The sequence below is a fragment of the Numenius arquata genome, chromosome 5, assembly GCF_964106895.1.
Source record: "Numenius arquata chromosome 5, bNumArq3.hap1.1, whole genome shotgun sequence".
Lineage (NCBI taxonomy): Eukaryota > Metazoa > Chordata > Aves > Charadriiformes > Scolopacidae > Numenius > Numenius arquata.
Window position 1 is genome coordinate 40,692,748 of NC_133580.1, and position 23,289 is coordinate 40,716,036.

General features: G+C 38.8%; 2 protein-coding genes across 2 annotated transcripts in view; one reads left to right on the forward strand and one right to left on the reverse strand.

The window, feature by feature from the left end:
- On the forward strand, window positions 1-21,468 carry ETFDH (electron transfer flavoprotein dehydrogenase). Its single transcript, XM_074147910.1, has 13 exons — window positions 1-110; window positions 2,163-2,309; window positions 3,108-3,337; window positions 4,243-4,324; window positions 4,602-4,720; window positions 5,033-5,110; window positions 7,797-7,943; window positions 9,740-9,880; window positions 11,866-12,009; window positions 16,732-16,900; window positions 18,749-18,931; window positions 19,283-19,504; window positions 19,807-21,468. Exons 1-13 carry the CDS (start codon window positions 77-79, stop codon window positions 19,968-19,970), a joined length of 1,860 nt encoding a protein of 619 aa, XP_074004011.1. The 5' UTR covers window positions 1-76; the 3' UTR covers window positions 19,971-21,468.
- PPID (peptidylprolyl isomerase D) overlaps window positions 20,763-23,289 on the reverse strand; it is a 16,008-nt gene continuing 13,481 nt past the window's right edge. Inside the window, 3 exon segments of the mRNA XM_074147912.1 lie at window positions 20,763-20,993; window positions 21,516-21,558; window positions 21,650-21,736. Of these exon segments, the coding sequence (XP_074004013.1) occupies window positions 20,905-20,993; window positions 21,516-21,558; window positions 21,650-21,736 (219 nt within the window). The 3' untranslated portion in view covers window positions 20,763-20,904.

Sequence of the window (23,289 nt, forward strand, 5' to 3'; positions counted from 1 at the left end):
GCGCGGTCTGGTCGGGGGGCGGTCGCGGGGAGCGGAGTGCGCTGAGGGGGGTCGTGGGGCCGCTGCTGCCGTCGCCATGCTGCTGTGTCGCTGCCCGTCCTCCAGCCGAGGTAACGCGGCGGCTCGCCCCGGGGGCGGCTGGGCGTCCCGAGGGGCTGGGGCTGGGGCGGCCGCCGCTCGGCGGGGCGGGGACGGGCTGGGCCGGCGGCTGGCGCGGTGCCGAGGGAGAGCAAAGGTCGCGGCTGGGGCGCGTCCGGGCGGCAGCGGGGTCGGGACCGGGACCGGGACCGGGACCGGGCGTGGGGAGGATGATCCTGTGGGCGAAGTGGGGGATCCTGTGGGCGGGGGCCATGCCCCGCAGTGGGTGTCAGCGGCGGCGCGGCCGGGGCCCCCCGTCCCAGCCCAGAGGCCTCCGTCCGTGCGCCTGAAGGTGCTCCCGGGGCGGGGGCGGAGCGGCGTGAGCGCCGGCCGGGTCCCAGCCGCGGGTTATCGGTGCCTCTTACCTGTCTGTAACGGGGTGCGTCGAAAATGTAATATTTTTTGGAGTGATGCTAGGTGTCACCCGTTTCAAAGGATAAAAATAAAGCGATTGTACCCGTGCCCTTACTGACGAAGTAATGGTAATGCCAGCGAGCGTGCTGGCAGCAGTTGTTGAAGAGCTGCGGAAGAGTAAAGTTTCTTAAAGATTGCTTGCTTCGTGCAAACGTTGAACTTCAGGTCACCAAGCTCTCTCTCAGCAGCGTGGTAGCACAAGCTCAGTTCCCTCCCTGGGAAGAACCTACCTGTCCAGGGCTTGGACCTACCTTTGTCGTTATTTCATGTATTCTGAGCTGAATATCGCTTCTTTTCTGTGTGTGTGAGCTAATTGACATGTTTTAACTATACTGTGTAACTCATAGTACCATCAGGTCTGCTCAAATAAAAATATCTCAAAAATTAAGTTTGGGTGTTACGTTTAAATGTAGACATATAGGTGTAGTTGTTATGCTTATAAGATACATTGCTTTTTCTCAGATCCTGTCTCGTTGCAGGTAAAGGATCATTAAGAGTCATGAGATGGTATGATAATAGCTTTTATGTTATGTCAGTTAAATACAAAATTCCTGCTAAGAAACCGACGTAGATAATACTTATTACCTTGCACATAGAGACCAGTATCCTGACTGTCACTGTGTGGAGTTATAATGGAGAGTGTTTGTGCTGGTCTTGCCAATCACCATTCTCAATAAAACATTTCAGTCCTAGAATGTTGGTGATTTTGCTTATGAGTTTTGCAGAAATACTCTGTTTTAAATACAGTATTCTCCTCCTTCATCCCTGAAATTAGAGAAAGGGAATCCTTAAAGGAAGGAAAAATACCTGTCATGGTGCATTAGTTGACAGACCTTTTAACTATAACTAGTTTTGGTGCTAACCATACTAGTTTTCTGAGTATAAATTGCACACATCTTCATATTTTTTTTTTGTGAAAGAGGAAAATTAGAACAAGGATGTGACATGTAATAGCCCTTTTGAAGAGTCTTATTTTGATAATTTTAAAATTCCATTTGGTCCATTTGCTTAAAAAGAAATTCTAATTTGTTCTTGCAACAATTAATGTATCTGCAGCAAAGGTAGAGATTCACTGTATCTCCTGTTCCTACCTTTGACTAATGTATACTTGGTTTTGAGTCTGAGCTTTTATAGCGGACCATGACATTTACTTTAGATGAACTGTCTACTATCAGTAGCCCAAATTGTGCCTCAAAATGCGTTGAGATGTCAGAAGGGATGAACTTGCATGTCCCATCTCTACGTTGTTTGGTAACTTTAAATGAAGTCTGAACTAAATCTTTTGAAGTTCGAAGTGAAATGGGAATTTAAAATGTGTTTCACCTGTGTACACACGTTATCCTATGTCAGCTCGCAGAAGTGGGTGGTATTATGTGAAGAATGCTACAGGGCAAGGGCTTTACTCCTTTTTTTTTTTTTTTTTTTCTGATATAAAATTATACAGTGCATTCCTAACTTGAAAATTTAAAAATCTGTGTTTATGATTCCTCATCCTGACATCACCTGGTAGGCTTGGGGGGTGCTGTCAAATTTGTTGTGCCACTCATGTCTGAAAAGTCGAAAAATTTGGAAAATTACTCATTTGACAAATTTGTTTCTTGTTTTTACAGTACGTCAGTGCTTTCATGCTCTGAAGTTGATAAAGAGAGACTGCCTTCCATCACTGCATATTGCAAGATGTGCATCTACTGCCTCTGTGCCTCGCATAACTACGCATTATACAATTCATCCTCGGGACAAAGACAAACGATGGGAAGGTAAGTGAAAAAATGTATTCTTTCAATGTTTCTTTATTGTTATTATTGCTCAGTTTTAAAGACACTGAAATGTGTTGCTGTTTTCTTCTTTTTACAGAAGTTCTGTACTCTTAAATACAATACTAATATTCCAAACGAATTGTTGTGGTTGCTATCTCACAATGAGTGTCTTTAGTGCTGTATAACAGGATCAGATTTAACTTGATCCTAGTTCTTTAAAGAAAATTTATAAGCAGCTTTTGCTTTAGTTATCACAACAAGATTTAATTCTGTCAGGTATATATCTGTTGGATTTTTTCAGTTGTTCTTACCATGAGAGTTTGTGAGAAAATAAGATTAATATATATCTCTGGGCATCCCAGTCTCTACATTCAGCAATTTTAATGGCTTCAATTCTAGAAAAGATACTGATTAATCAGTGTAAAATAAAGTCATGTGATATGACTAAGCATCTTTTTTCTTCTCTTTCTCCCCTATGTAGGGTTTCGCTGAGTACCTTTGATATAGCTAGCCAACTTAACATTCTCAGACGATGTTTACTTATGGTGCATAGAGACCAAGTATATGTTTTTATAGTATATCTCGTTACAATTTAAAAAGAGTTAATTTTACATTGTCATACTAATGTCCTTCTGCAGTCTTCCAAGTAGGGATTCCGTTGAATATTTAGCCTCCTTTTATGCCAAGTAACGCTTCTGGGATACCCAGTAGCCAGTATCGCAGAATAAGGTTTAGTGAGAGAGAGGCTGGGGGAAATTGGACATTGACTTATGTTACTATCTTTTTTTTCTATTAAAGGGGTGAACATGGAAAGATTTGCGGAGGAAGCTGATGTTGTTGTTGTTGGAGGAGGCCCTGCGGGTCTTTCTGCAGCTATTCGACTCAAACAGTTAGCCGCTGAGCACAGCAAAGAAATACGTGTTTGTCTGGTGGAAAAGGCTTCTCAAATTGGTGCGCATACGCTCTCTGGTGCTTGTCTTGAGCCAAGGTCCTTAGAAGAGCTCTTTCCAGACTGGAAGGAGCGGGGGGTATGTATGAGCATATAAACGCTGCAGTTAATCGTAGCTTGTAATGAACTCCGTATCTGACTCATTCTGATACGACTTAGTACCTTTTTAAAATGGGTACTTAGTACCTTTTTAAAATGGGTACTTAGTACCTTTTTAAAATGTGTTGATCTATCAAACCAACAAAAAAAACCCTACCTTCTTTTTAGTCTTTTTCCTAGTTTGACAATGCTGAAGTTTTACGTCTACGCAGGTATGCTGTGGCCTTTGCTCTTTTATATAGTAGTCTTACTGCAGAGGTGCGGTGTGCCTGGTGCCTCCCGGGATGCACTGCGCTTACTGCATTTGTGCAGAATCCAGCTCCTATGCACAAGCAATAAGGTGGTCGATTCTTAGCAATGCCAGACTTGGGGCTTCTGTACAATAGTTTTTTCATAGTCTCAGGAAAAGGTGCACAGTATGCTGATTTCTGTGCGGACATAGTGGTGTAACAGAGGCCTAAGATGCTTTTAGGACAGAGCAAGACATGAGCTGCCATCTCTGCCAGAACAGCCATCTGACTTGCAGCCAGCTGTCATCTGGGAGCTGCAAGTGCGCCACTGACTAGTTGTTTTGTCTTACCAGGATAAATATGCGTGTTGAGCTACTTTCTTTAGAAAGGTCTAGAATACTGATATAGTACAAAGTATAGAAGTGATTTGCAAGGCTCTGTTCCATTTTTTTTTTTACCTCAATAGTTGTGTTGATTCTTGCCTGATGACTGCCTCATAAAGTACTTATGATACTTTCCTATAGAAGTGCTTTATTAAACTTTCAATTGACTGCCAGTTTTATTGTTTTATTTTATTTTATTTGTTGTTGGTTTTGTTGGATTGGCAAGAAAAACATAACTTTCTGTACTGTTTCTATTTTCTTTTTTTATGTAGGCTCCGCTTAATACTCCTGTAACTGAAGACAAGTTTGGAATTTTAACAAAGAAATCTAGAATTCCAGTGCCAATTCTTCCAGGTAAAGTTTGGTGAAGTGGTAAAAAGTCATCTTTCTCAGTGTCTTTTTCAGCTTTTCCATGAATGAAACAATTGATTTGATTCAATGTAGTATAGCAAGTGTATGGAGAATGTAGTCGCTTCCAGTGATAGGGTCCCTGTAGGTGATGGCTATAATAACATGTGACATGACTGTGAAGATAGTAGTTGTAGAAGAAGATATGACATCTGATGTATAGAATTGTTGTTATTTTGCTTAGTGTTCTGCTTTTTCTGTGTATGTGTCTTTTTTTGCTTAGGACTTCCAATGGTTAATCATGGAAATTACATTGTACGTCTGGGCCACTTTGTGAGTTGGCTTGGCGAACAAGCAGAAGCTTTGGGTGTTGAAATTTATCCAGGCTATGCAGCAGCTGAGGTAATAATCACATCAATGTGTATATGAGAAGGTTTTTTTGACCCCCTATTCACTCAACTCCCAGTTTACTTGTACATTCACAACATTCCTCTTAAAAGAAGCGTATTGTGGAAATTGTTTCATTGTCTAAATTCCCTGGCCCAGATCCAGCAAAGTGCAAGTGAATCATACAGTATGCTAATAAATACATAATTTTCAAGTTTGACCATTAAAGGCGTAGTGCTTAGAAGTTCTGCATTAACACTTTTTATGAATGGATTCAAATGACAGATCATTAAAATGTTTCAATTGTTTGTTTAAATATTTCCAAAGGTTCTTTTTCATGAAGATGGTAGCGTGAAAGGGATAGCAACTAATGATGTAGGCATCCAAAAGGATGGAGCACCTAAAGTAAGTAGCTCTCTTCCCCATAACTAGAGGTCTAATTATGGAAATTGTGGTATATCTGCTTCTACTGCTGTCAGTAGTCTTGCTGCAGCCTGAGAAAAAGTGTAAAATTCAGTACCTGTCTTCTCTCTCTGTATATAAAATGGATTACCTGTGAAAGCTCTGGTCTCAGAACGTTGTGAACTTCTTCTGAGATTAGTAGAAAAAGCCTTTGCAGGAAGGAGGTTTGTTTGAGGGTGACTTAAGGAAATATTGCAAGGGTGCTTTGGCATGTGTAAAATCCAGAAACAAAGGAAAGGTTTCCAGGAACTCCTAGAAAAAAGGTGAGAAGGTGAAATAGGAAGCTGTTGTCCAGCTGGTAACTAGCAACATGCAAGAGAGTGTGCTTCTGGCTGATCTGTTTTCTTTGATATTGACAACTGCAGTCACATTTGTTGACAGTCTGTCTACCTTGTTGGGGCAAGGTACACATTGAATCTTTGTACCTTTTTGCTGGTTGGTCACATTTCTGTATCCAGAAGGTGACTCCCTGCACTAAGTGTCGGACTTTGGCTGATTTTTAGTGGAATCTAGAACCTGTGGTAAGCGTGTCGCTTCACTGTGCAATATGTATGGAGAATTTGGCACCTCAGAATAACTCAGAGGAACTTTACAGGGAATTATTTGGCTACATAAGTTATGGGTACAAGTTTTTTCTTAAGATTTACTTTCTTTTATAAGGTTTCTTACTAGTTACGTAGAGTTTTGAAGAGGTGTTTACTTTCACATGAAAGTGTGGGCTTTTTTTCCCATTTAAGGCAGGGGATGAGAAGAAAAGATTCATTCTTGTTTTGAGAGAATATAGTCAATAGAGGAGGAAGTGATGGCAGGAAAAAGTAATATATTTACAATACAGTGTTGTCTGTGCCCCGTAGGGGACACACAGGCTCCTGTTTTCAGATATGCATTTTGTCCAGTAGGAGGCGCAAGTCACGCGTACAGCGTGGTACGGTAATGAAGATTAATTGGGGGTTTAGGTTAGTTTTGTTTTAAAGTGGGAAGGAACTATGTCTTTTGGTTTTTTGTTGTTTTTTTTTTTTTTAAGCATCCTCAAAACCTAGATTTTTACTTTTTTTCATTTATTCTGGAAGAATGTGTCTATTGCCTTCTTTAATGTACATAATTATTGTGCCACTACTGCAAACTTTTTGAGTATTCAAAAATTTTTAACAAACAGTTAGGTCAGCTGATAATACCTCCAGAATGTAAAAGTTCAGGTAAATAAACATAGTTTGTATAACCTTCAAGGCAAGAATATCTTCAATGTGTTTGTACAGAGCTTAATCAAATAGACTGTGGTTAATCAATAGAGTTTCACCTTGCAGTCAGCACCAATCAAACAAAAATGTCAATGGTAAAATTACGTAGTAAAAAGTTGCACATTGATTCTTGTGTAGATGCTGGAGAAGGATGTTAACGGTGAAAAGCAACTGTCTCATTACTGAAACATTTCAAATTAATGAATTTCTGACATTTACAACATGGAGTTGTAGTAACTGATTTATTTTATATGAATCTACTTCAAATTAGACAGTATGTATTTTTAATCCTTAGATCAAGTAATAAGTTGTCCCTGTAAGTCTCTTAGTAATTTGTAAGATTAATTTTCATGTTGACATTTAGAAATTCAAAGAATACACAAAAAAATTGGCAAAATCTTGTAGCTCCTATTTAAAGGTAATTCCCAGCTGGAACATTTTTATTTGCTAGCCTTTTTCAGAGGTTTCCAACCAGTGAGTTAAAAGATTTCACCTGAGAGACAATTTAAAGCCAAAGCAATAAGCTTCTCCTGGACATATGCTGGATTACCTTTGGATGGTTTTATTGGGTACTGCTGGATATCTTAATCCAAAACTGTTTTCATTATCTTTTTCAACATTAAACTTTGTCTCAAATCAAGCATTTTCTTTTTTTCCCTGCAAGATTATGTATATTTAGAATCTTGCAAATACATTGCAACATTGCAAATACAGTATAGTAATACTCTCATCCAATGCACTTAAATATGCAGTTGATATGCTCATATGTGAGTATGTTGGCTCCACTTATCTTATTCTCAATTTTATTGTTGGAATTTTTTAATGAGAATTTTTTTTTTTATAATCATACTTAATGTTAGTTTACTTTTACTGTACGTTTTAACAAGTTAGATTGGTGTAATGTTATAGTAACTTTATTCAGAGGTAGTGGGCTCTCTTGGTGGCAGGGGTGATGCGGGTTTTTCTGATCTGGTGTGTCTGTCATATGGGGGGAGGGGGGCTGCACACAATATTTTACTGAATGTGACTTCATAACCTACAACTTCACTCTAATTTTTGCTTAAGATTCTTTGTCCTGTCAGGGTTCCTTTGCAGCACATGAACAAGCAGATGCGATGTAAATATCTTCGATCTGGAAAAGATTCTCTTTTTCAGTAATGACTGGCAGTTCACTGTAGTGCTGCTCTACTGGAACCCCTTACAAGATTTGCCAGGGGTGCATTGTGGTTGGGTGGAAAAGACAACTGGACTAGAGCCATACCTTGCAATGGTTTGCAGGTTCTGGACAGTGCCATAGAGTAGTGTAAAATCACTTTATTACCCCCCAATTTCTTGCTATGAGTTTGGTGTGGCACAGATCTAAGTGCTGATGAAATGTTCTACTTTTGCAGGCTACCTTTGAAAGAGGCTTAGAACTCCATGCTAAAGTCACAGTCTTCGCTGAAGGTTGTCATGGGCATCTAGCCAAACAGCTGTACAAAAAATACAATCTAAGGGAGAAATGTCAACCCCAGAGCTATGGCATTGGACTGAAAGAGGTATCAACTGCTTAATTTTAACAATTAAGGAAAGTACTGTGAATCTGTAAGGTAGTTTCTGTTTGCCTTCAAGCTAATTTATGTAAGACATTAGAATGATAGATTTTGAGTTATGCTTTCAGACTTCAGAATCTTTGCTGTTCTGAAGCTGATCAGAGAAGATGCTCCCTGAATGTTGTGACTGTTTTGTTTCAGCTGCTTCTTCTCTTATATCTGTGTTATTACTAGAGTTACCTGTGAATTCACTTTGTTATCATCTTAGTTTGATTTCAAATTACATTTATTTCTGAAATTTGTTTTTAGTACTTTTACTAAATGAGAGAGGGATTCATGCTGCCAAATTTTAAGGGGCTTCACTACCTGCGGAGGGGAGGAGGGGCTTTCTATGGATTTTCTATATATTCATAAGGGGGAGAGAGAGAGAGAGAGAGAAAAGAGAAAATGGCAGTTCATGCTCTCTGAAACCCCTGGATGACCTTTTTTTCCCCTAAAGTACCTTCTTATAAAATTGGGATAAGGATCAGATTTCCTTTTTGAAATATTTTGTACTTGGAAAATATCATTCATGAAAGAGCTGTATTATTTATAATATGTTCAGAGTTTGACTATAGCATACTCTTTACTTAATACTTTAAGCATGTGCTTCCAGCTACAAAATATTTGTTAAATACTCAGTTTACACTTCTGCACAGACTAACCACTCTGTAGATGTTCCTATATATGATATAGTCTTAGTTACAATTTCTAATACCTAAATTGTCATTAAAGCAGGGGTTTGCTGTAGAGTTCCATTGCTTCCAGATGAGACTGGGTCTGCTTTAGCAAATGGTACAGTCCAATAGGAATGGATCTGTAAAGTGAAATAGTTGGTCCTGATGAGCTGATATGCATACTATGCACATTTCAGGGTTATTTTTACTTTGTACTAGCTTTGGTTTAGTCCCATGGACTGAGTGCACTTTTGTGACTGGAATGCTTTAGATCGGCTTCTGGAGCTTGTCTTACAGTTTAGTTTCATGTGAAAGGAATCCAGTTTGTGCCTTCCATGGCTGCTGTACGATGTGAACCCAAAGCACGGTAAGTGGGAGCAATCAGGAGTCCCACTCAACAACGTGCTTCTTCATCAAAGCTGGAACATTAACATAGATGTGCCCTCCATGCTTGAGCTGATCTAAGGGTGCTCGACTGCCCTCTGTCATTAGACTGCACCTGGCACATAACTCCATGGTGAAGAGATGTTTTGTGAAATGAGCAGAAAATTGACAGGCTAGGGGAAACATGAAAGCGTTTCTGTGAATTCACCATGGGTCACATGAGTACTGGAGATGTGTAGGACAGAGCAGAGAGAGGACAACCTGTTTGACAGCAAATGTTTGGATCATCTCAGACATATTGTTAAGATTGACATTGAAACACTTGTGAAGAAGTTGCAGTGATTCATATGAAAACATAAAGCTTTTAAAGAAAAGAGTAAGCATTGCATTCCTTAGCAGAGGTATCTATCAAAGTCACTAATATGTGGTTGAATGAAAGTTTTGGGCATAATGCTGGAGTCTCAGTCGTGTTTTCTGATGCACAACATTTCAAGAAAGAGAAGTATTAGGAAATTCTTAAATGGTAATCCAAAACAAGTATTTCTACTTATTACCTGATATTTTGCTGTATGAGTTTATGCATTGGTTGTAGCAGTAAATTAACTTTCTTGTGTATTTAATTGTGTGTTTGTCTTTTATTATATTATTGAAAGGCCATTACTTTGCAATAGAAAGTAATTTTTTTTCTGATCTTCATTTCAGTTATGGACTATCGATGAAAAGAAATGGAAACCAGGAAGAGTAGAACATACTGTAGGCTGGCCTTTAGACAGACATACATATGGAGGATCCTTTCTTTACCATTTAAATGAGGGTGAACCTTTAGTTGCTCTTGGATTTGTGGTAAGTGAAGTTGGTTTTCTCATGCTTGTTTGTTGCTTGGCCTTCATATTTATGCGATTTGTTTTCTCTGTTTTAATGTGAAGATGAAGAAACAAGAATAGCAGCAGACCAAATTTAGTATTTTCTCAGTCTTAAGTATGTTTATTCTCATATTAGAGAAGGTTAATTTGTCATATTGATCTGCCTTTAATCCAGTGTCTTTTATTAAAAACAAAATGGAAAACTTGCACATACATCTTCTTGCAAACCAAACAAATTTTAGCCAAGTGAACACCACATGGTTAATCAAAACTGTGCTCACAAAACTTTTGCAGGTTAGGAAATACCTAAATCACATATACTTTGTACAATTCAGTTTCCTCATTCGTGTGACAACCTTGGGTACATATGGACTTTTTGAGAGAAGCATATGAAGTAGAAGCACTCTGTGGTTCCACAAGTAGCATCCCTTCCATTTCTGAGATCTTCAGTTTGTTCTCATCATTCTACGCCCCTATTTGACTTGCCCTCTTTAGCAACTGTCTTTCTGAATTGGACCGGCAGCTTCTTCCTTCTTACTGCCTCTTTATCGGAAGCATTGAGATCACTAGGGAGAAACTGTGTCGTTCTGCCAGCCAGTGGTGCAAAGAGCAAAGGTAGAGAATGTTTTTCTAGCACCTACAGTCCTAAATGAAGCATGCGCTATTTATCCTGTGCATGTGCTTTATACAGAAAAGTTGTAAGAGTCAGGGACGCAATCTGGACTTTTAGCAGCATGGGACTGAGGTGACCCTTTGGGCTGTTAGATTTCAGAAGGATTCCAGAGTGTGTGTGGTGAAAGCTGTGTTTTTGTTTAGCTGTTTTGTAAGAAACATTGAAAAAACTTGTTAGATTTTCTCAGACATGCATACTTGTCCTGTGCAGGTTTCCAATATTGGAATTAATAAGTATGGACGGTAGACATTCAAATTCTGTTTTTAGAAGGGTAGAGGACTTTGATTCTTACAGAGGATGGTAGTCAGTAATGTTTATATTATCTCCAGTTTAGATAGGAGAAAATCAGCTTTTGTGTGAACATACAAGCACTTTTTTGTCTTTGAACTTTACACCCATGTCAGTCTGAGCTGATTCTTGTAGTAGGATTATCTTGCACTTGTTTTGAATATCATTCATTATCCAGCAAAGATAGTAGATGCAAGCAGTGGTCAAAAAGCAGTGAGCTGCCAGAGAAATCAAAGTACTGTTTGTTGCTGACTCATGATTTATTTTGCTATTTGTCTCAAATAAAGCTTATAGGAACCAGAAATAACCCTTTTCCCAAACAGAAAATTGGTCAGTATAGGTCCTTTTAAGAGTATATTAAAGATGGGAAATGCAGAGTATATCTTTCAGCAAACTCTCAAATAAGATAAGAATCCTAGGCATCCAGCCATTTGGCAAAGTCATTTTCGCCCATTTTCTGCTTTCATCATTGCTCCCCTGTGCTTTATTACAATGGCTCACCTAATTGGAAATGATAATTCACTCTGCTAAAGAAGTGAAGAATTGTTAAAAATACACAAGCACAAGGACATAATTATCTAGAAATAATTGTTTACCTCTTCTTCAAGCTTTTCTAGGGCAAAGAGGTTTTGAAACACAAATTTAAAACAAGTTTTCTTGCTTATTGTGCCCATTAAACCATACTTAATTAATTTCACTATTTTATTTCAAAGACAGATGGAAGATGGTTACAGTGCAATTGAATGTTTTCCATGCTTCAGGTTCCAGGTAGGGCAGAGAAGAGTATTATAGCAGCAAATTCTCAGATTTGCTTCTACTATACTGTTAATAGAATGTATTTTTGGCAGTAGTTTCTCCAAGTAGAAAGATCCTGAGGTTGGTTGAGTATAAAATAGATTTAAAGAGCTGATGTGGTAATGTGTGATTGTTTTCTTTTCAAACTTTTGTTGAAATTCCATACTTTTATTTTCATTAATGTTGCAACTTTTTTTTTTTTTCCAAAGGTTGGTTTAGATTATCAAAATCCCTATTTGAATCCATTTAGGGAGTTTCAGAGGTGGAAGCACCATCCTAGCGTACAGCCTACTTTGGAGGGTGGAACACGGATTGCGTATGGTGCCAGAGCATTGAATGAAGGTGGTTTCCAGGTAACTTTTTCATGAAGTTTTTTTATTTTGAGTTCTCTATAGCCATGTTTTTAGTGCTGTAGATTCAAGTTGCATGTTGTTGGGAAACAATTGAACTATAACAAAGATGAATAAAGCCAGAAGTTTTGCTGGACGGAAAAGCCTTGTTGTCTTGCTGGATACTGGCTGCCGAGATTTGCTAGACTTAGACTCTGTCATACTAAAAACCTAGTCACTTTACTTTCTAAATGAAATACAAAGTAGAGTTTAGATTGCAATCAAATGTGTTCAGCAAAGAAGGTACAGATAATTCTTTTTTGTGCCTGGAACCCTGGGGAAGAGAAGGTAGGACCACTCAAAGGGCTTTATTTGTGGGTTTTGGGGCAAGGTGGCATATTTTCCAAATTACTTGTTTATCCTAGCAGAGGGAACTTCTTTCCAGTGCTTGACCCTTAAGTCAGTGATGGTGCTGAAATTGTTACGTAGCTTGGCAGATAAAAGTCTTCACCTCCTCAAGTACAGATACCTTCAGTATCTTTAATGCACACCTTTGAATTTCTACTTTCTTGGGAGATGGAATAGCTTGTTCATTTTGTTCCCTTAAAGAGTCCAAAAGGTGAAATTTTAAAAATGTATTAATCAGGACTTAAGGTCAGTTGAAAGGGTTGGAACGATTTGCAGGAGAAATAGTTTAGAATTTATATTTAACAACTAAAGTCCTTTCAACCTGTTGGCTTCTCGTGGGAATATTGAAACACGGGACGTGGCTGTGTGTCCTGGACTCCCAGATCCATCTTCTAGATGTTCCTTTCAGTTTGGAACTTAAAACTAGCCTGAGTGTTCATGATCCAGAACCTGCATGTGGAGCCATTCCACTCTGCTGTTTGACTACTTTGTCTTTCTTTTTTGAACCTCTTCTTTGGGGTAAATGTGGCTTTGTGCAGCTTTTGCAATACAAGTAGAATTTCAGCAGCAGCGTAACTCTTGTCACAGTCCTGTGCACTTAAGTTTTGACACCAGTGTGTGTGCCTGGGAAAAAGGTTCATGAAGCAGCTTCTTGGTTATGCATGTGATACACGTTTAATCAGTCTGCGGGTTGATCCCTTTGTCCACTCTCAAGTGGGAGTATGTCATATTATGTTGTAACACACCTGTGTTACTAGCTTATTTCAGAAGCCATTGTCAGTCCATTATTAACTCAGATAAGATACAAAATGCCAAGATGTTTCAATCTAGACTTTTACATAAGAGGGGCTTCTCTTTCCACCCCATGCACTGGTTTCTCTATCACAGATAGTCATTATTGTATTTCTGGCTTTGATGAAGCAGCCAGATTGTGACTTCAGTTGCATACTCCTTATTCTGCTTGAAACATATGGCTGAAAGAACATGGTATTTTTTAAGTCACTTACAGACGTTGTTTGTGCTAAGTTACGCAGACAGTAGGACTACAGCTCTTGCGCATCTCTGCGTAGTCTTTGGACTTCTTTGCTGGACTTAAAACATGTCACTTAGTTTGCACTGTTCTTAACATAAAACCATGGGGTTTATTAGTTGGTGGGGGTTTTTCATTTCCTGTAGGTAGAATTGTCTAGTTAATCATGAAGTCACACTTTTAAATGGCTTTTTTTAATACATGCTTTCAGTAAAAAAAAAAAAAAGCTTTATTCATGAGTCACTTAGGAAGATTTAGCTCTTCTTTTGCATGTGTTGCTTTGATTAATAACTGTAGCAGTCTGACTCATTTGCATCACTGGAGTCCAGGAATATTTTCTTATGTAAGTCGTTCTGTAGCACCAGTTTTCATTTTGGTGACAGTATTGCATCAAATAGGTGTTTAAAATTACCATCAATCTAAACTTTTTTTGCCTGTTATAGATAACCTTATGACCAAGTTGCCCAAGGCCAGGCTAGGTGGGGTTTTGAGCAACCTGGTCTAGTGGGAGGTGTCCCTGCCCGTGGCAGGGGGCTTGGAACTCGATGACCTTTAAGGTCCCTTCTAACCCAAACCATTCTGTGATTCTGTGTTCTTTAGTCTTTAACATACAGTGATGCCAAGTTGGTGAAAGAGAAAGCTCTTGAATGTTGCCCGGATTTCATATCTTTTTGGGATACGTGGGGGGACGGGACAGGACAGAGTTGAATAGACTACATCTACATAGCTGTTATTTCTTTTTTTTATTAAAATTGCAAAATCAAACAATTTTAAAAAATTCCCATGCAACCTCTGTTTTGTCTCCATTTTATCAAAAACTTTGAAAAGATGTAAGAGTTTTGTGGAAAAGAAAAAAACCAAACCAGAAAGTGTTGCTGTTCTTGGGCAATGTATATTAAGAATATCAGGGGAAAGAAACCTTCACATCGATGACCCATGCAAGCATCAAACACTAGACTCACTTAACAGATTTCCAACCCTGAGCTGAGCAAAGGGGAGGAGAATGTGGGGTTCCCTGTCTGCTGTGGGGGAGGACTCTGCAGGGAGCAGGAGTCTCCCCTTCTTCCCTCCTCCAAACCAGCCTTGTTCTGTCTGTTGCCAGGAGTGTGGTGGGTTCTTCAGGTGCTCAAGGCTGAAAGGATTTCACCCTGTATCTCAGGGGCAGCGAGGGCTTGTGCCATGTTGGCATGATGTGTTCCTTCAACTCAGTAAACTGACTGTGAAAACAGGCACCAAGCGCCACAGTACTAATAATGAGAATTACTAACAAAGCTGCAGTATGCGTAACCTTTTGTGTTATATGACTAATGTGACATACTTTGACAGTATGTTGGTCACTAAGTACCTATTAAGTGAAACAGTTGTTGCAGAAGAAAAATACCTGATCACCATCTTCTTATGTAATTCGAAGCGTTAGTCAAGAAATCTTTCTGTCATAGAACCATAGAATGGTTTGGGTTGGAAGGGACCTTAAAGGTCATCAAGTTCCAAGCCCCTGCCATGGGCAGGGACACCTCCCACTAGACCAGGTTACTCAAAGCCCCATCCAGCCTGGCCTTGAACACTTCCCCTCCAGGGATGGGGCATCCACAACTTCCCTGGGCAACCTGTTGCAGTGCCTCACCACCCTCACAGTAAAGAATTTCTTGCTAAGATCTAATCTAAATCTACCCTCTTTCAGTTTAAAACAGTTACCCCATGTCCTGTCACTACACTCCCTGATAAAGAGTCCCTCCCCATCTCTCCTGTAGGCCCCTTTTAGGTACTGGAAGGCTGCTATAAGGTCTCCCTGGAGCCTTCTCTTCTCCAGGCTGAGCAATCCCAACTCTCTCAGCCTGTCCTCATAGGAGAGGTGCTCCATCCCTCTGATCATCCTTGTGGCCCTCCTCTGGACTTGCTCCAACAGGTCCATGTCCTTATGCCTATGTCAGTGCTGCGTCATTGCATCCTAGTAGATATGACAGAATAACTGTTTTCAGCCAAACGTCCTGTGAAAAGGAAAGGACATTAATTCCTTTGAAATACTGTTATATAGCTGAACTTACGACTTCTGGTCACTGAAAAGTAGGTTATAAATTGTAATTCTGTTTTCAGCCTAAATTACCTTTCTTATGAACTGAATCACTAAGTCTGTGATTAAACAAAGTGCCCAAAACACAGGGGAAATGCTGTGTAGTACAACTTTTTTTAGGGACTACTATATGAATATTCAAAAATGGCCAGCCCTGGGTGAACAGTAAACAGACAACAAGTGAAGAAGCAGAAGAAACAAAATGTTTGTTTTGGATCATCTTGAATTCCAAAGGATACTTTTTAATATATATTTTTCATTAAATAAAACTACTTGTTTGAGGTCAAATTACTTATGCTATTAAAAACTGAATTCTTTCAGGCAGCTTTAATAAAAGCAGGATGCCAGATTCACAAGCACTGCTCAGTACTAAAGACTTTTGGAGGAACGCTATGTTCATAACTTGCCTTCAGCAATGTCAGACCTGGGACTTGGTCACAGCTTTCTGCTCAAAGTGCTGCAGTCAGTCCATGTTTTGAAGATGTTCTCTGTCTAAAATCTTAATCTCATTGGATTAGGGTGAGAGTAACTGTCTTGATAGTTGAAGTATTCCATAGTTAGATACATTCCATATATCCATAGGCATATAACATAGTACATTAATATTATAGATTGAATGTTTGCAGATCATCTGGCTGTCTTAGGTTTGTGACTTGACTGCCCTCCATGACATTGTGCTTCTTACAGAATGGGAGTAAGACAACAATTTTGCACCAAAAATACACTTGTTGGCTGCTGATCAACTTCTAAAATAAGTGAGACCTGGAGGGAGACAAGGAGGGCACCACGTAGTTTGACAGAAAAGACTTGAGGAAAAAAGCACTGATAATAAACTCTGAGATGAGAAACATATAACTCCTGAGTGGAAAACAGGAACACAAATGTCTTTTTTTAAAAATAAAAGAATTCACTTAAGCTTGGAGGAGGAAAACGGTATTGGTGTGTGACATACCACAGTTGCAGACAAAGCAACTGGAAAGGGGGTATAAGGAAAATGTTGTCTTGTCGTTATTTTATACTCAGCTGCAGTACAATGGCTGTATTTGTATTTGCTTACTATGCAAAAAAAAAAAACAGGGAAGTGACCCTGGTGTATTTTTAGATAGTGCACATGCAGGTCTAAAAATGTAAAGGACACTCAAGCTTCATGCCAGTTTTATTTCCAGAATGTTATTTTCACTTTAAAAAAGCACAAAAGCTAACAAACAAACCACCTTTCTTCCTGTTTCTTTTTCAGTCGATACCCAAACTCACCTTCCCAGGTGGATTATTAATTGGTTGCAGTCCTGGACTCATGAATGTTCCCAAGATCAAAGGGACACATACCGCAATGAAAAGTGGCATGTTGGCCTCAGAAGCCATCTTTAGCCAACTAATCAATGAAAATCTTCAGTCAAAGACAATAGGTAAGACAGTACCCTGTAACTTGTACGTTGATTTGTAATTACCTTGTGTTCAATTGGAACCACCAACAGCTCAGCAGTAACTGAATGTCTCTGAAGGAATTAGTTGGGAATGCAAATAAATCATGAAACGAGTGTGGTGATTTGAAAAGATACCTATTCTTTATTTATGATTTATACTGTTAAATGATTTAAGAAAGAATAAGTTTTGCTTAGTTATTCTTAAGTATTGATACTACTGCTAAAAGAAAAATATGCCTCTAACGAGCATCTGAAAACTAAGCTTGCACTTATTCTGTAAGTAGAGAAGAATAGCACATTTTCTTCCTACAAATATGATGAAAATGAGAACTTTATGATTTAGAAGATGTTACTGAAAGAGTACAGAATCAGAGAGAAAACAATTAAAAAGAACACATTAAATGTAAGCAAAACGGTGATATTTTTCAAGTTTGCTCTGCAGCATTTTGTTAATTGCTAGGATACTTTTTTTCCTTCAGTCCTCTTTTTCTGTCTTATAATTTTACAGTCTTCTCCGTTTGAGACTATGTGAATTTCCCATTAAGTGTAATGCAAGCAAATTATAGTAATCCCTGGATCCTGACCACATCGTAGCGATTCATTTAAGTCTTGGTTGTTCCCTTACATCTGTTAACAAAGACTGTACAGAGAGGGAGAAGCCAATTAGAATTTCAGTCATTCTGGAGATGGACACATGGTTATTATTTGAGAAATTTCTCTAGTCCTGTATTCAGTCCTAGTGAGGTCTCGTTCAGCTGAAACATGCAGTACACATTACCACAGAGGGTTTGCTGAACTTCAAATTTTGAAGCTTTTTTTTTTTTTAAACTTCAACTAGTGTAATGCATTAAAATGCTTAGAACCCACCTGAAACAATAAACCCTCTTAACTGGGCAGTGTGCCGCTCTTGCTAGATTACAGACAGGTTTTATAAGCTGTTTCCAGTTTTGTCAAGACAGTAGACTATTACAGCCCACTTTTCTTCTCTGTGCATAGATAATGAACTTTTTTCAGAGCCTTATGAGACAGAAAATACGGACTGAAGTATGTTTTCATGTGTAGACAAGGCTTAAAACTTAGTATTTAGAACATCTCTTCCTATACAGTAGTAATGGAGAATGATAAAGGGGAAGCTCTCCGAAAATTTTCATTTGAAAAAACCTGGTTTTTTTCTAAGATAATTACTCGACTTTAACTACACTGCAGTAGATGTGTCATATGTCGTGTGCAATGTCTAGTATTCGTAAAGAATACGATCAAAGGGTTTAAATCAAAAGTCTGTAGTCTAATAGATCTCATTAACTTGCTGATTACAAGGGGAGAGAACTTGTTCTCTAGCACTGGCATCGTCCATTGGGCCATAGTCGTAGTTACTGAAATCAGAATGCTTGCGGTTGCGTAACTTGTAAAGGAAAAAGTTTTGAACTTGATAACATTAAAATTACAAACCTGGCTGTTGGATCACAGGTGAACTCTCCCGGTCGATTCTTGGATTTCACGAGCGAGTAGCTGTTTTCCCATAGAGGTGTCAGTGTAGCCACCTGGCCGGTTATGTTTATATTTTGCCGAGGTTTGAGGCAATTTAATGCTGCTTGTGGGTCATTTAATAGAAGCTACAAAGGAGCAGTAGATAACTGCCGGTAACTGCCAACAAAACACATCTCTTCAAGGGGCTGAAATATGTTGTGTAGTGTATTCCTAGCTTGTTATTCTGAAATTCTCATTTTGCTGCCTTCGTTGCTACCAGTTGCCTTTATTCAGCAATTATTTTTTATTTCAAGGATAGTCTTTATGTACTGTAGGTACCTAACAAGTAATGTACTGCCTTAGGACTTGATGTGCAAGAATATGAAGAGAACCTGAAAAAGTCCTGGGTCTGGAAAGAGCTGTATGCGGTTAGAAACATCCGACCCTCCTGCCATAGCATACTTGGTGTGTACGGAGGAATGATTTACACAGGTATATTTTACTGGATACTGAGAGGAATGGAACCATGGACACTAAAACATCCAGGTAATTTCATTATCTCCTCAAATAAGATCCTAAATGTGTATGTCAACCTTTTCTGGTCTTAGTTGAAGCTGGAGCACATCTGGTCAAGAGGCGAGGCCACATAGTGTAAAAAAGAAATCGATGATAAGGCAGCAAAGCAGACCTTGCCTGTTACCTAGCATATACTGTAAATGAAGACATTAATACACTGTTATACTTAGCATAATTTTCCTGTCATGGAAAAAGCTACTTTTTAATAAATACTTTATTCTGATGACAAGGGAAGTTAAAATATCTTAATTAAATTGTTTGTGAATAAGTGTAAATTATAGTAATTCTATACTGAAACTTATTTATTAAAAATTTATTTAGGACCAGATTTTGCTCAGCTCAAGCCAGCCAAAGATTGCACACCTATTGAATACCCAAAGCCTGACGGAAAAATCAGTTTTGATCTGTTGTCATCTGTGGCTTTAAGTGGTACAAACCATGAACACGACCAGCCTGCTCACTTAACTCTCAAAGATGACAGCATCCCCGTGAGCAGGAATTTGGCTGTATTCGATGGACCGGAACAAAGATTTTGTCCAGCAGGTAGGTAATAAAAATGTGTGTCTGAGCTGTTTTTGCACGACGGAAGTCTTAGAACTTTAAGAGGAGTCCACCTGGTCTACTATTTACTTCAGGCATTCCATCCAATCTTCCGCCTAGAAGAGGGTTCAAGTGCAGGTCTTAAAATATATTATGTTCAGTACTTTCATGACAAGCACGGAAGCAGGCAGTAAAATCACACTGGTAATACACTGCCCTCGTTACACGTGCTGGTAAGTAGTTGAGCATACGTGCAGAGGGAAAAACTGTTCGGTGGAGTGATAGCTCTCTTTTGCTCTTCGCAGGAGTTTATGAATATATTCCTCTGGAAGCAGGAGATGGATCAAGACTGCAGATAAACGCTCAGAACTGTGTCCACTGCAAAACCTGTGATATTAAAGACCCAAGTCAGAACATTAACTGGGTAGTGCCTGAAGGTGGAGGAGGACCAGCTTATAATGGGATGTAAATTGGCGGGAAATTATTCAGTGACTTCTGATTGCCAACCAAAACGTTGGAGTATTTTATGCTGCATTGTCATTACAGTACAGCACTGACTCGAATGTTAAAGAGTTTGAGGCTAATGTGCCGTTCTGAATTTTAGGTATGACTGTTGCATTAAATGGAAAGTTGGTGCCTTCTGGTTAAACCCTTGCCTTATTTAAATAGAACTTCTTTACAGGAGTTGTGTGGCAGGCAGAATAAAGTTCTTCTGAGGACTGACAAAGGAACTTTGGATCCTGGATTTATTGCTGAAGTTCAGTGATAACACGAGCCATATCCAGAACTGTGGGTATGGTGGAAGAATTTAGTAGCTACCCTTAAAAAAAGGATTTTTCTCTCTCTATCTGGAGTGATTTGCTAGATGTAATCCTACCTTGCAGTAGGGAAAATACATCAGTCTAGAAAATTGTCACTGCTTTTAAGTGTTACGCATTTTACATCAAATTTACAGTTAAGATTTTTTTTTTCCTGATGATAATAGGGAGCCCATCTGCAGTACAACCTGTGAAGTGGTTAAAAAAAGTGTAATACACCTTCGTTGTATGTCTACCAACATTTTTATTCCTTACGAGAAATCAGGCCTGCTCTAATAAAAACTCTAATAAAAACTGCCTGAATTGTCTTAGTGTTAAACCAAGCTTCTTAGGAAGCACCAATTATTAAGCTGCAAAAACACAACCCCTACTGATTTACTCGTTAGAAACACACCTGAGTGACAAAGCACAAGTTATTACAGCTTAAAAAAAGAAAAGCGCATCACCTTTGAACAGTTTGTCTTTATTATTAGACTTTTGAGTTGTAAACACTGAAAACTGCAGTACAGGGCAAATGAAAGAAGCAGCTCCATTTATCCTTTTGCATGAGTTAGTGCATAGATTTAAAAGTTTAGAAAAAAAAAATCAAGCAAACATTTTAGCGTAAGCTGCCTTCTCTTTCTCCTTTTGGGCTTTTATCTTCTGCTTGATTTTGAGTGTTTCCGTCTGGATAGCTGCGTAGAAAGAAAATCCATGATACAGGTAAGTAATCTCTTTACGGTAGCTCTCCTAATATGTCAAGACCAGGTCACACTGCTGCAACTTATTTCACTTAATAGAACTGCGTTTAATCTTCTCTTAGGTCAGACACTAGCAGCAACAAACCCTTGTCCCTTAGCCAGGTAGAGGAGGGTGTAGCAAGCATAGTATTGGTGCCACCACAGCATTTATGAGTTACCCAATTGCACCAGGAAATTAAAGTTAGTAAGAAAGACCCCTGTGAGGTAGGGAGATGGTTCAAGAGGCATGCTGTTGACCTACATAAGCAGGTTTCCCAGCAGAGCAGAAGCATCACTGCTGTATAAAAATGGGTTTTCCACCTTAGTGGGCTCTGCACATCAGCATTTAAGCTGTTAGAAGCCAGCATTTTAGGCATCACACTGGTAAGATTTCCTACTAAATACTACCCTGGTTACTTTGTTACATTCTAAAAAAAAAAAAAAAAAGGAATTTATAAAGAAACAGCTTTATTTTACCTTTGTCTTCAGGGGCTATTTCATGAGCCTTTTTAAGATCAGCCTTAAATGAAAGAGAAATATAAGTTAATCTTCTGATTAAATGTTAAGATTTCTTTAAAAAAAAAAAAAAAATTAAATATTGTGATCATTACCAATGCCTGATCGAGATCTTTTATTCCCTGCCATCCTTGAGCCCGTCTGTAGAGAGCTTTAGTATTTGCTGGATCTATTTTAAGAGCCTGTAAATGTAATAAAATTGTCACATTAACATTTCACATACTTCACAGCCTCCCATCTCCACAAATGGCACAGTTCACACCAGCAGACAATCTCCCCAGTTGGTTTGAGGGTAAGCTGTCAAAACATTAACTGTGTAAAAAAGGAATGGTGTACTGTAGCACACTGAATAGCTAGCTAATCAGTTTTAATGCCACTGCACCAGAAGTGGTCTTTTGTGAAGGATGAGCATGTATGAGGATAAAATGGAACCTCTGTGTGTGTGTGTACATATCTCTCTGTCAAGGCAGAGGTGGTGCTGCACTTCAAATTATCCTAACCTTGATTCTCATAGTACAACTCTATAATGCAGCTCCTTCACCAAAAAAAAACCCTCAAATGGCATCATAAAGAAAACACGCAGATTTCCTGTAAAGCTTTTTTCACTGAAGGCTAGAAAGATACATGCAGGCAACGCAGCTCAGGCTTTGGGAACCTTGCCAAGTTCCAGTCATTATGCCTTTTTTGAGCTGAATGGGTTCACTAACATGTATATGCCAGCATCAAAATAGGAATTACAAAGAGACTGGGCAAAGAGACTGTTCCGCTATTTGATTACTTAAATTATTCAAAGTACCTCAGTTAATTTGGCTGGCTAGGTGTTGTTTTCTTGCCTGCGAAGATCACATTCTTTTTTCTTACTGCAGATGATAATTCTATAGCATGCCCTTTTTTTTTTTTCAATTATTATAAAGAATACAGTTTTTGAGTGATTAAATATCTTTGAATGAATGTGTGGCTTTATTAATTTCATTTATTAACTTTAATTCATTAAGAATTATAGACATCAGACAATGCACCCAGATTTTTTTAAATCATTTCAGTTTTGGCTGTTCATACAATGGAAGTCTTACTCTGGGCACTCGTTCTGATCTGTCTGCTCTAAAGCCTGGAGCCTCTTCTGTGTCAGGAATTAGAAAATCAGGTCTGTACTGTGTACGCACAGGTCTCATTCCTTGGTTTTGGCTCAACCATCGTGCTTACAGCTATTTTAAAGCAATGTTTGTCTGAACAGGTTCAGCCATTCTAGTCCCTTATTTGCACCAAATAATGCATGAACAACAGATTGTTAATTTAAAACACCTTTGGCCTTAGGAAATCATAAAAGTAATTGTTTCTCATTAGCATTTACCTTGAACTCTACTAGTTAATCTTAGGAAACTGGTGTTCTGATTAAAGCACTGATACTCTGTTTAACACTTGTGATGAGGCATAAGCTAACTAATTACCAAAGTCTGTTACAGCTATGGAGTTGCCTTTACCTAACAATTCTGTAATCTTAAAGGTAAAAAAAAGTTTTTTTTTCCTCAATGGCAAGTATTATGATTAATAATTTATATCTGTAACACTTAAATCAAATGGTGCTTCCATTTTTACCTTTTTCTAGATGACAGATATCACATTACACAGGTTTTGTGTATTTTTTTTCTCGCCCCATCCCCCATTCGTCCGTCCTGAAGATAGGTTTATGGAAGTTTTCCACGTGGTAATGCTGTCAGCAGGCTAGAAAGCAACC